The following is a 14,288-nucleotide window of genomic DNA, read 5'->3' on the forward strand; positions in this document are numbered from 1 at the left end:
TAAATATTTAGCATAAAATTTAAATTTTATATGGGTTTTATAAATAAGAGTTATACTAGTTGATTATATTTTATATAGTTAGCATCAGAAATATCTTGAAAACACACTTTGATATGACTCTATACTTGCCTAAAAATTTGAGACATGAACAAACGTATATAGCTATAAGAGACAACTTGATTATACATAGATCTTTTTGAACATACTTTTTAGTTTTGAACAAATTGATGGGATCTACTGAATATTCTTCATATGAGTGAGGTTAATTATAGAGAGGGTAGAAAAGAATCTGTTACTATGATATGGAGATAACTTTGGTCAAATTTTTAAACCTATCATAATCATACATCATGTTAAACCCAAATGTGATTTATTTTGATTAGAACTTCATTCCTTGCCATCTTTGTCTGTCCCAATCATATATTCTTATGGCATTAGTTTCCAACTTTAGGCAGGTTGACCTACTAGTTCTTGTAATTTATCTTCATCAAATTTTTATACTTTCAACCTTAAAACTTGTTATTAAATATTTTGGATTTTGAATCACCATTTAGAGACATTAGATACTATTAGAAGAAATAAGATTTTTATCCATTATACATTTAAATGCAAAGAATATAAGGGAGGGAATGCATTTATTTTCATGTTTAGTATAAAAATTTTTTATTATTTCTGTCAATCATTTATTTCCATGTACACATTATTCCTGCAATTAATGGCTTTTTATATTTTTGTGGAGGTTAGGTATAAAAATATTCTCATGTATTATTCTCATATTTAATATTAATAACATATTTCCAAGAATATATTTTTTTAACCAAACAATGAAGTATTTTTGGTTTTATTATCCCAGAAATCTATATTCTTGAAAAATCATATTTCTATGGTAATATTTCAAATCTTATACCAAACTGTCTCTTAAGAAGTTTTTTAATCATCTTGCATATAACCCCTTCCCTTATGTGATTTTATGTATATGATAAATTTCACAATTTGCAACAAGTTTTTCATTAAATATTTATAAAGCTAGAGTTACATCATCAATAGAGCATTCTATAAAAAAATCCACAACATATAGAGGATTTTTTCCCCTAGAGGAATGGATGTCTAGTTGTGTGCATTACTAACAATACCTCATAGTACTGAAACACAATAATTAAAAGTAATTATATACATCACCATTATAAATAACAACCGATAGATCATGATTTAACAGTTGCCATCAAGCGTCTCAAGGTTTCTAAAAACTAAGAGCTTATTTAGAAAATTTATTTTAAAATACTTATATGCATGTAATTGTAACTATGAATTTAACAAGGGTAAAATTGTAAACAAGTCTCTATAAAAGGAGTTCAACAATTAGAAATTTTTTTCTTCTTTTTAATGAGTTTGTTAAGGTCTTTCATCTTCTTCGTTAGACCTTTCGTCCTTCTCGCGTTCACTCTCACCCTCGCTTCCCTCTTCGTCTTCTTCTTCTCCTCCTCTTCCCGGAGCTCTCCTCCGCTTCCCATGGCGGCTCGCAGCTTTGTTCTCTGGCTTCATGGTCTCGGTGACTCTGGCCCTGCCAATGAGCCCATCCGCACCTTCTTCTCCTCTCCTGAGTTCAAGAACACGCGCTGGTCCTTCCCTTCCGCTCCTCACAACCGCGTCTCTTGTAACTGTGAGTCTCCATCCTTCTCCTTGATCTCAATTGGTTCAAGAGAAGTTTTTTTGGTGAAATGCTGTTGATTTTGTTGTTAATTTAGGCTTTAGGGTTTTTCAAATGCTTCATTTTGTAGTCATTGGCGTTTGTATTGATGAAAATTACCTTTGTTCCATGTGAAAGGAGGTATTGGTTTGTTCCAGATTAAGATCCCTTATTTAGGAATACGATCCTTAATCTGGAATATGGTGCTCGTGGGGCATTTGGCTTTTAATTTGGAAAATGTGCGTGGATACTCCTTTTATTCTATATTAAAACACTGTTTATTAGATTTGTAGTTGTTTAAATTCATGTTCTTGAAGAGGCAGAACACGGTAAAACTCTTTTTAGGATGTCAAAATTTGATTAGAAGCTTGTATGCGGATATTTACAGGGAGAAGAAAATTTCTTTATTTAATTTTTTTCATACAAACTAAGGAAAAGGAATTTTTTTAGAATTGGGTATTTTACACTTTCATTGTGAACATTTGGACTGTAAATTATAAGAAGATGCAAGTGGCTCTGTAGGTCATGTATCCATCTCTTGCTTCACAAGATAACATATGTGCAAATAGTTAGTATACACTATTCCTTTGACCGCAATAACTAATGTATCAAAGGTAAACTGTCTTATTTCCTGTAAAAAATGGTGCATGCTAAGTCAATAGGCAATGAATCGTAATTGTCTGGTGATTATGATTACTTATTTCCCCAGGATACTTTCATATTTTCAGAAGGTTCATTAAAGTAACATAATGAACTTTGGCTGCTTTGTCTAGACACTGGTATCTATTAAAACATCTATTCAAATTAACCTTGGACACATTGCCATACATAATCATTTTGATCATTTGTTTTCAAACCATTCATCTGTTTCACTGTGTTACTGCTTGTTACTTTTCTATTATATTTCATATATTTAACGCATTCTATATTGTCTTCTTGCACATGTGAGAAAACACTTATTTACTCTCAAACAAAAGATTGAATCACTCAACACAATTCTTTTTAAAATTCTTCGTGTGATCTCTTTTTTGTTATACTGGTAAGTTGGAACATAATTTGCCATTCCTCACAGATGGTGCTGTCATGCCCTCATGGTTTGATATTTTTGAGATACCTGTGAGCGCTGTAAGTCTTCTTGCTAAATATATTTCTGTTTTAATTGTGATTTTCATAGAATACATAAATTTTGTGTTATGTGGAGGGACTCTGACTAAGTATAAGCATTACCCCTCACATTTCCAAATATTTTCTGAACTTTAGTTTTGAATTTGAATTTGAGTTTAAGTCTAAAGGATGCTTGGAGTTGTTTGATGTATCTAACAGTTTTGGACTTGGCTCCTACCAGTGAACCCTATTGTCATATTTTGTGAAAACTCTTTAGCTGACTTTGTGACTGATTCAAGATTAATAAGTATGATTTCTCTTCCTGCATTTGGTTCATAAAAAATGTAGGCCAATTCATAGCCTTAGCTTTTAAAGAGCTCTGAAGAATTTTTCCTTTTTTATTTATTGAAATAGTGATCTATATATGTTCATAGTTTTCAATAAATTGTCATACTGCAGTTTATAGCAGGCAGACAACTGAAACTTTATGTTGTAATTTTTTGCTTATGAAATTCAGCATGGATGTGACAGCAAATTTTTATGTACTTTGATCATATTCATTAACAAGTTATTTTTCATGCCCACTCTTTTAAACTTGCAAAAGAGAGGGAGAAATTAGCAAAACTAAATTTGAAAGAGTTAATCATCTTTTGTATCTAATTGAGGAAAGTGGTTGTAAAAGTTAACTATTGATGTGAATCATGTGATTGTAAAAGTTGACTGAGTTCTTGTGGCATATGGGCCTTCAATGTGGAAATTGAATGTTCTGGGTCCTGACTACTGAATTGGAAAAAAAAATTTGAAGAATTTTATAATTTAATGTACCCCATATGCATGTCTCATTGTTGTTTCAGTCTTGAAGATGGTCACGAAATTTCTTGTTTTGACTTCACATTCTTTGACTAGATGTCTAAATTGTTAATATGTGCTGTTGGCCATATTCATCTTGTGGCTTTCATGAGCAAGAATAAATGCTATACCTTAATTCGAAGGGGTTAGCTATGTGGATCCTTCTGATCAGACTGTTTATGGACAACCCACTCTTCAGTTATTCATATTAAAACAACATTTCCCACTTTTCTTCATTGGCATACATAATGTTTTGATCACTTTCATCCACCTTGGTTGCAGCCTGTTTTCTTTGGTCCCATTAATTTAATCATTTCTGGCTGTAATAGTCTTCAATGTTTCTGGTTGAACGAAGTTATCTCTAATATGCCTGTTATGGATTGTTATTTTCTTGTTTCTCAGCAAGTAACAATAAAAAAAAAAAAAATTCTTGGTCATCTTTGAACCTTATTCTACAAAATTTTGTTTGGCTTGGTGAATCATATCTCATCCTTTTAATGCTGCCAAATATTTTATGATATGGATATATTTAGGATATTTCATAACACAATACACGATCTACTATAAGGTATGATATATTATGTGCTTTTTCTTGATCTGAACTTATAAACTTTCCGTCAGTAACTTCAGGTATAATTTTTAGGATAGATATTCTTCACTTCTAGTTTGATAATTGCCAAAGCTTCCTTCCCTTTGAGATCTCTCTTTTCTGTACTTGCACTCAGTTTTGTCATGTAGCATCATATATTGCCAATATGGCTAACATGGGCTGCATCATGTAGGAATCACCAAAAAATGAGAAGGATGTCCTTCAAGCTGTTGAGAGTGTGCATGCAATGATAAACAAAGAGGTCGCTGCTGGCATAAATCCTGAAAACATTTTTGTATGTGGATTTAGCCAAGGAGGTGAGGCTTCTCTTTTGCTTTCTTTTTTTATTTTTATTCTACTGTCAGTCTTTTGTTAATCATAGGTGAAAATGATATGATTGATAGGTGCTTTGACCTTAGCAAGTGTACTTCTTTATCCAAAAGCTTTGGGTGGAGGTGCTGTCTTTAGTGGATGGGTGCCTTTCAATTCATCTATCATAGAACGAATTTCACCTGAAGCTAAAAAGGTATGGCACAGTGAATATTTATTTTCTCTTGCCTTTTTTATCAGAATGTGCAACATTCGTATTTTGTTATCAGAAAGCTAATAAGGTTGCTTAGGCATCTACGTGATTTTTAAGACATTCATACTCAAAGAATTTCTCACTTGGCTGGAAAATGGAAAAAATTGTCAAGATTTTTAAACATTATCAGGATCTTCATTCCCTGGTTAGATGCATGTTAGCTCTGTTGTCTTCTACATATATATTTCAGTGTGACTGAAATTCATTCATTCCCACCATATAAGATAATTGTTTCCATTAATTTGTGGCAATATAGTGAGGGCTTGGCTCATGTACAATGTTCTCAGAAGACTTCAACAGAATGATGGAAAATTCTCTTGGGGCTCTGGAACAGCTGCAGCCTTGTTGTCCATCAGTTATATAATAAAGAGTTTTCCTATAAATTCTTTGATGGAAAACTAAATGTTCTTTTTATCTATTAAAATGCTGTTATTTCTCAAATGACTGAAAGTACATTTGTGGAACTATATTAGATTCATTGACTTGAAGTAACCAGACTGTTATGTCCCCACCTAGCAAACCTTTATGAAACATGATACCCTCTTAAGAAGATATGCACTGTACCATGAGTGTGTGTGAAATCAAATTATTATGTTGCATTGACTCTTAGTCAGGATATTACTTCCCAAAAATGGTAGCACTAACACAAAATTGGAACTAATTTTGCATGTTGATATTCATCAAAATTGAGAGTATACTTCTTAAATTAGCTTTGATGGAAAAACAAATGATTAAGTCTAGAGCAAGTTCTCATATAAATATTTAGGCTACAATAGGCTGTAGTCTCTGAAAATGAATGTTGATTTATATTCAAAATTGACTACATTGAGATGGTAGCACTGATACAAAATTGGAACTAATTTTAGCATGTTTTTGAGATGCTAATACAAGTATTCATTGAAATTGAGAGTATGTTTCTTAAATTTGCTTTGAAGCAAAAACAAATGAAGAATTCTGGAACATGAAGATTCTAAGGTAATTTAATGTTTGACTTATATTCTAAACCTACTATATTATGAGTTTTGCTGGTGCAGACTCTGATTTTATGGTTGCATGGAATATCTGATTTATATTCAAAATCAACTACATTGTTAATTATAGCAGTAATACAAAATTGGAACTAATGTTAGCATGTTTTTGAGGTAGTGATAGTATCCATTAAAATCGAGAGTATGCTTTCTAAATTTGCTTTGAAGCAACAGTAAATGAAGAATTCTGAAACAGGAAGATCTCATGCAAATTGTTAGGCTGCAAATGGCAATAACCTATGAAAATAAATGTTGATTTATATTCTGAATTAACGTCATCGTGATTTATCCTGCTGCAGACTCCGATTTTATGGTCACATGGCATGGCTGACCAAACAGTACGTTTTGGAGCCGGGCAAGCTGGACCTCCTTTTCTTGAGCAAGCGGGCATGACTTGCGAATTTAAGGTTTTGCCTCGCTACTTATTTTATCAACCCTGGTTTTTCATGCTTCTTCCTTCATTATTTTCTTTATATTTTCAGGCATATCCAAATCTCGGCCACTCTATAACCCCTGAAGAATTACATACACTAGAATCCTTTATTAAGAAACATTTGAAGAGTTCTTCATGAATCCCACCGAACCATCTTTTTCAGGATTTCTCATACAAAGCATGCAACTCTGAATAACATTGTTTTCTCAGTGGCAAGAGCCGAAAATGAATTATTGTATGTCCATGCCTGAAGACTCCATAGAACTGATGTTTGTTTGAGTGAGATAGTATCACTGTGTTTATGATGAAGGGATTCTTCGCCTGTATGACTGAACTTGCAAAATAGTTTTTGTGCTTCCGAAAAGTTCCCTGATGTTCTTATATTTGTATAAACCTCCACAAAATCTTCACCATAGAAAGCAGGGTGCTACAGATTACACCAGGGATTTCTCAAACTATTAATGCAATTATTAAGAATGATTTTTTGTTTTCTGGAATATGTAGCATGCTATCTCATAGTGTCAAGTATATAACTGCAGACTTTAAACTACCAGATCGTCTCATATGCCATGAGGCCAAAAAGTAAAATGGTCATTTTGTGGTTTGATTTTGATACATAGATATGTACTTTTAGAATTAATCAATCTTTATAATATAGGATATGACATAATTTTATTAAGGTTTTTTATATATAATGTATATTTTTGCAATCTTATAATTTTATGAAAAACAAAAGTTCAATTTTCTTGTGATTGTATATGACTTCCTTGATTCTTCACTGTAGAAGCCTCTTTTGGTAATTAAAAAAAAAAGATTCTAGGATCATAAGAAATGCTTGTGGGATACTCATGCACAATTGGTTTCAAATTGGTTCTAAAGTATTCATATGATTTTATATTTTATTTATATTTTTAATAAAGAATTGTGAACAAGGCATGAGGAGGATTTGAACCTCCTCCATTGAATTTAAGTATGAAGGAAGAGAGCAGGATTTGAACCTTAGCTACTGAATTTGAATAAGAGGAAACAAAGTACTAAGGCCCCGTTTGGATTGTTAATTATATGACATCAACAAATAATAATTATGTGGTTGCTTTCTCCTTAACGTTTTGATAGAAGATATTTCCAAATTTAGATTTGTTTTTCAATCAACCTGTCGTTTGGTTGACGGATTTTTATATAACCATTCAAAATATAATTTACTATAAATGTGATTCCTAAGTTACATTGATGGGAATATGCTAAAATTTCTATGATTGAGATGGAGCATTACCAAATTACTATATTTGGGTAAGTGAGAATTTTATGTTATTAATTATCATTTTACTAAAATATCTCCCACTTAATAGATGTTAAATAAATTAAAGTTTATAACATTTATTAATGCAATATATGAAAATACTAAATAATAAATAAATATAAAATTTCCCCTCTAATTTAATAATTTAATATCTGGAAAAAAAAGTTTTAATCTTAATTTTTTTATCTCCAACTAAATATTTGAAATTTTTTTATTTTTAAAATTTTTATAGTTGCTATTTTAGGAATTATATTGAATTTGAGAGGTATAATAGAGACACATTTCTAGTATATATAAACATTTTTAGTAATGTTGGTCAAGTTATCATATTCTAATAATAATATGATATTCTCATTCTAAGCAACCAAACATAGTAATGTAAAATTACATTGATCACATTCCAAAGAAATATAGGGTAATCATATTACCCCTAACCAAAATATGCATTACTATTTAGAAAATTATAATTACAATTTTAAATAATAAATGTTAATTATTATTAACTGAATCAAACTGTGGCCATGTAAATGTTTCCTCTAAACAAATATAAATAAAATAAATAAATAAACCTTAACCTCATATTTTTATTCATTAACCAAACACAACTCATAACTCTTTTATTTGATAAATGGGAAAAACTATCCACTTCAACCAATTTTTATGAGACAGAATTGATCCTTTCATTTCGCATTTGGCAAGAAAAAATGTTACTATTCTTCTACTGTGAAAATCATCAACTTATGACTTTTTATCCTCCCTCATTTTCCATCTTTTACTTTATGAAAAAAACCTCTCATATAGTTTTAATCTTAGCACTGGGTGGGTTAAAGACGTTAATAGGGGTTAAGCAGCGCTTTCCAATTATGGGAAAGATTTCAGATAGTAATGCGCAAATTATGAAAATTTGACTTAAATTTAATCTTTTAATCACCTTACGTCAACCATGCGTAGCAAAACATGATACCTCGATATTTTCTAGACTTTGTATTTAATGGCTACTATTGCAGGAAAGGATTTAGGGGCTCTTCACATTTCTGGAAGCAATTATATTTGATGGAGCCTCGATGTCAGGCTCCGTTTAAAGGCAAGGAACCTAGGTGAAACCATTGAGGCTAATAATAATGAGTCTAATTATAATAAAGCAAAAGCCTTAATATTTATAAGGCATCATCTTGATGGTGGTCTGAAAAATGAGTATTTGACCATTAAGGATCCATAGGAATTGTGGTTATCTCTGAAAGAGAGATTTGAACATCTCAAATGGTTTACTTGCCCAAAACACGTAATGGTTGGTCGAATCTCATATTCCAAGACTTTAAAAAGCATGCAAGAATATAACTCTGAGTTATTTAAAATAGTCTCAATGCTACGTCTCTGTGGAGAGACGATAATAGAACAAATGATGCTCGAGAAAACATTTACAACATTCCATGCTCGAGATGTTATATTGCAACAACAATATAGAGAAAAGAATTTTACGAAATTCTCTGAACTAATTTCTTTCCTCCTTGTAGCGGAGCAAAACAATGAATTGTTGATGATGAATTATCAATCTCGACCATTTGGAGCAGCACCACTCTCTGAAATTAATTATGGGTAAAGAAAATGGCATGGTTGCGGTAATGGTTTCAAAAACCGTGGTGGACGAGGATATCGTGGCAGTCGAGGATGATACAATAGTGATGGGGGCCGAAATTATATCGGACCATGTGATAGCAAAATTGATGTACATCAACAAAAACAACAAAGCCACAACATGGGGTCAAAGACAAAAAAGGATGCCTGCCATCATTGTGGAATGGAAGGTCAATGGTCTTGAATCTGTATGACTCCTAAGCACTTTGTCCATCTTTACCAAGAATCACTTAAAAATAAGAAGGGTGAAGATTTTGAGACAAATTTTGCTGACAACCCTATGTTTAATAATATCGAGAATAATTCTATAAATGATATAACCCAAAATACAGTTTTAGATGTATCTGATTTTCTGATGGATTAAATTTGCAATGTACCTTTATATATATATAGTATGTTTTATTTATTATGTTAAAGTTATATTTCTTTTGATTGTTTTGATAGAAAATATGGCTAATGATAAATGTATTATTGATTGTTGGATAACGCATACAATTTTGACAAGAAAAGATATTTTTTTATCTCCTTATCAATGAGAAAGGCATGCATAGCCACAATAGCAGAATCATCAGACCTGATTAAAGGCTCAGGAAAAACAGTATTGGTGTTGCCAATTAGAACACCTATGCAAATGAAAAATGCTTTATATTCTCCTAAGTCTAGGAGGAACCTTCTCAGCTTCAAAGATATACGTCTCAATGGATATCATTTAGAGACAACTGATAAGGAAAGAAAAGAATATATTTATATTACACAAGTTATTTCATACCAAAAACGTGTACTTGAAAGCTTTTGTATATATTCAGGATTATATTTTACACGTATTAAAGTGATGGAATCGCATACGGTCTTGACCCAGAAGGTTAATGACCCGGAGACATTTAAAATATGGCATGAAAAACTTGGACATCCGGTGCTATTATAATAAGCAAGATTATTAATAACTCTCATGGACACCCACTGAAGAATTATAAAATCCTAACAAATAATGAATATGCATGTTCAGCATGCTCAATGGGAAAGCTGATAACCAGACCTTCTACAACAAAGATAACTAGTGAATTTCCTAAATTCTTAGAAAGAATACAAGGACATATATGTGGACCAATACATCCATCATATAGACCATTTAGGTATTTTATGGTTTTAATCAATGCATAGACTAGATGGTCCTATATCTCACTTTTGTCTACAAGAAATGTAGCTTTTGCAAGATTATTGGCACAAATTATCAGGCTTAAAGCACAATTTCCAGATTACCCCATAAAAATAATTCGTCTTGGTAATGTTGGAGAGTTTACATTAAAATCATTTTATGATTATTGTATGGCAGTTGGTATACAAGTTGAGCATCCAGTAACTCACATACATATCAAAAATGGGTTGGCGGAGTCATTAATTAAAAGACTCTAGATTATTACTTGTCTAATGCTATTAAAGACGAAACTGCCTACAAGTGCATGGGGTCATGCTATCTTGCATACTGCAGCTTTAATACGGATCTAATCTACTGCATGTAATTCATATTCACCACATCATCTAATTATGGGTAAAGAACCTGATATTTCACATATAAGAATATTTGGTTGTGCCGTATATATGCCAATAACACCTCCAAATCATACAAAAATGGGTCCATAATGCAGATTTGGTATATATGTTAGTTATGATTCCCCTTCAATTATACAATATTTAGAACCATTAACAGGGGATGTATTTACAGCAAGATTTGCAGATTTTCATTTTGATGAATATGTCTTCCCTTCATTAGGAGGAGAAATGATTACTCAAAATGAACCAAAAGAAATTGATTGGAATGCATCACAATTACATACATATGATCCTCGCACCAATGAGTGTGAACTTGAAGTTCAAAGAATCATTAAATTGGAAAATATTGCAAATAAAATACTTGATGCATTTACTGATACTAAAAGGGTAACCAAATCATATATACCAGTTGCTAATGCTCCAACAAGAATTGAGATTTCTAAGACCCCATTAAAAGAAAAACTAGTAGAAAACAAACCACGAAAAAAACGTGGAAGACCAATTGGCGCCAAAGATTCAGTTCCTATAAAAAGATAGCAGAAAAATAAAGCTCATGAAGAGGGGTATCTCCCATGAGAGAAAAGAGAGGAAAATATGAAATCTTTAGAGCATGATAATGAAAAAGAATTAAAGGGGAATGATACATCTCAAAATACTGAAAATTCAATTTGTTATGTAGATGATGGAAAAATAATAAATAGGCAAGAGATTGAAATAAATAACATATTCATCTACAACGTGGCTACAGATATAGGAATAAATATAGATAATGCTCCAGATCCACGATCAATTAATGAATGCCGAAAAAAAATGATTGGTCAAAATGGAAAGAAACTATCCCGGCTGAGCTAAATTCCCTATCAAAGTGTATGGTGTTTGGGTCAATAGTGCCAACACCAAAAGGGATAAAACCAGTTTGTTACAAATGTGTGGTTGTAAGAAAAAGAAATGAAAATAATGAAATTGTAAGGTATAAAGCAAGACTGGTTGCTCAAGGATTTTCTCAAATGCCTGGTGTTAACTATGAGGAGACATATTCTCCTGTAATGGATGGAATTACTTTTGGATTTTTAATTGCCATGGCAGCAAGTAATAAATTAGATATGCAGTTGATGGATGTTGTCAAAGCATATCTCTATGGATTACTTGAAAATGATATATATATATATATATATATATATGAAAATCCTTGAAGGATATACAGGCATTACAAATCAACAACATTTATACTCTATTAAATTACAGAGATCTCTTTATGGGTTAAAACAATCTAGATGGATGTGGTATAACTGTCTTAGTGATTATCTTATGATAGAAAGATACCCAAAATGATAATATATGCCCATGTGTATTCATTCAAAGTTCTACTAACGGTTTTGTTGTGATAGCAGTATATGTGGATGATTTAAATCTTGTAGGTACCCCTCATGAAATTGCAATTGCAGTATCATATATGAGAAAAGAATTTGAAATGAAAGATCTGGGAAAGGCCAAATTCTGTCTTGGTATACAAATTGAGCACTTACCCTCGGGAATATTTGTGCATCAATCAACCTATACTAAAAAGGTGCTAAAGAGATTCAATTTGGAGAAGGCTTATCCACTGAGTACGCCAATATTCATCCGGACACTTGATATTCAAAAAGATCCATTTTGTCCACCTGAAGAAGGAGAAATCATTCTTGGTCCAAAAACTCCATATCTAAGTACAATTGGTGCATTAATGTACCTTACAAATAATATAAAAACAGATATAGCTTTTGCAATAAATCTTCTAGCAAGATACAACTCCACACCAACACGATGACACTAGAAAGGAGTAAAGGATGTGCTACATTATTTACGAGGAACTACAGATCCGGAGTTATTTTATCCATAGGAATCTTCATCCAACCTCACAGACTTTGCTGATGTTGGGTATCTATCTGATCTTCACAAAGGGCGATTTCAGACTGGATACATATTTTCTTATAATGGTACAACTATCTCGTGGAATCCTATCTCTCCATTAAGCAAGTTGGGAATGTCAGTGGTTACGATCTATAATCGGACATATACAATCTTCATGCAAATTACCATCAGTAACAACAAATGCTACATTAATATATGAAGACAACATTGCTTGTATTTCTCGGATACAAAGAGGTTATATTAAAGGTGATAGAACGAAGCATATATCACCAAAGTTTTTCTACACTCATGATCTCCAGAAAAAAGGCATTGTAGAAGTTCAATAGATTCAATCTAATAAGAATCAAGCAAATCTATTTACAAAATCACTTCCCAAGTGCATTCACCAAAGATTTATACATAAAATCGGGATGAGAAGATTCAAGGATGTAAGTACTTCTGAAATAAATTAAAGTTATTTATTTAGGAGGAGACTGTACTCTTTTTTCCTTCACTGAGGTTTTTATCCCAATGGGTTTTTCCAAGGCAAGGTTTTTAACGAGGTAGTGACCCTTAAGACACAAAGGATTATGTACTCTTTTTCCTTGTCTAGGTTTTTATCCCACTGGGTTTTTCCTAGCAAGTTTTTAATGAGGCATATTCTTTAGTCGTAGACATCTAAGGGGGAGTGTTGTGAATACTATAATAAATAGTGGATGCCTACTGTAGCAACCACCTTAATATAACAGTCGCAAACACTGTTACTATTCCACCTATCAGGTATTTTGGACCGTCAGATTGAATGAACCAGACCGTTCATTCAACCTTTGAAGACCTATAAATACCCCTTCATTTATGTATTTTGGGAGATAAGAAGAGATATAAAAAGAAGTAAGTAGAGGAGATTTGGTGTAATTGACGGTGATCGGTACATTTTCTTTTCCTTTCTCTTTATGTTTTCTACTCTACTTATTTTCTATTCATGAAAATCTACATATATATTTATATTGAAGATGAATTACTTGTTGCTTATAAAATATATTTTATATTTATATTCACTCTACTAGTCTTACTAGGTGGTATTAGAAATAATGTATTTTATATTTAATATATATATTCTCCCTGATACTTTTTAATTATTAATTTTAACTAATTTATATAAATTAAAAATTAATTTAAATTAGTTCGCAAGCTAAATTTTATATAAAAATATTATTACCTTTATTTATAACTCCATTTATGTTCCTTAATTTCTCATGACTCTCTTATGATTCTCTGAAAACATATCTCTTTTCATGTCTTTGTAATTTTAATTTTTTTCAAATAAACTTTCAATTTAAAAATTCAATTCTCTTCCTTTTTTCAAATAAATTGCTCCAAGAGTAATTCAAGAAACAATTCTAATATTTTCATTTATATTAAATATCGTATTAATAATTGAAAATTTTAATTGCATTGATTTCATCATAGGCATTGAATCAGTTTTATATTAAATATTTAATATGATGTTCTAATGGAAACGTATGGTAATATGATTGGAGAGGGTTTTAAGGAAGATTTTACAACTTTTTTTTTGTTTGCATATAATTGTCATTGATTTCATCATGGCCATTAATTCGGTTTAACAATACGTAACTGA

At 31.5% G+C, this 14,288-nt stretch overlaps 1 protein-coding gene across 1 annotated transcript; it reads left to right on the forward strand.

Annotated features, from left to right (window-relative positions):
* The first annotated feature begins 1,393 nt into the window (after positions 1-1,393).
* LOC120279657 (probable carboxylesterase Os04g0669500) lies at positions 1,394-6,770 on the forward strand. Its single transcript, XM_039286580.1, has 6 exons — positions 1,394-1,660; positions 2,760-2,812; positions 4,423-4,546; positions 4,634-4,755; positions 6,140-6,247; positions 6,323-6,770. Exons 1-6 carry the CDS (start codon positions 1,510-1,512, stop codon positions 6,410-6,412), a joined length of 648 nt encoding a protein of 215 aa, XP_039142514.1. The 5' UTR covers positions 1,394-1,509; the 3' UTR covers positions 6,413-6,770.
* Positions 6,771-14,288: the final 7,518 nt, after the last annotated feature.

The sequence above is a fragment of the Dioscorea cayenensis genome, chromosome 16 (assembly GCF_009730915.1).
Source record: "Dioscorea cayenensis subsp. rotundata cultivar TDr96_F1 chromosome 16, TDr96_F1_v2_PseudoChromosome.rev07_lg8_w22 25.fasta, whole genome shotgun sequence".
In the NCBI taxonomy this organism is placed as follows: Eukaryota; Viridiplantae; Streptophyta; class Magnoliopsida; order Dioscoreales; family Dioscoreaceae; genus Dioscorea; species Dioscorea cayenensis.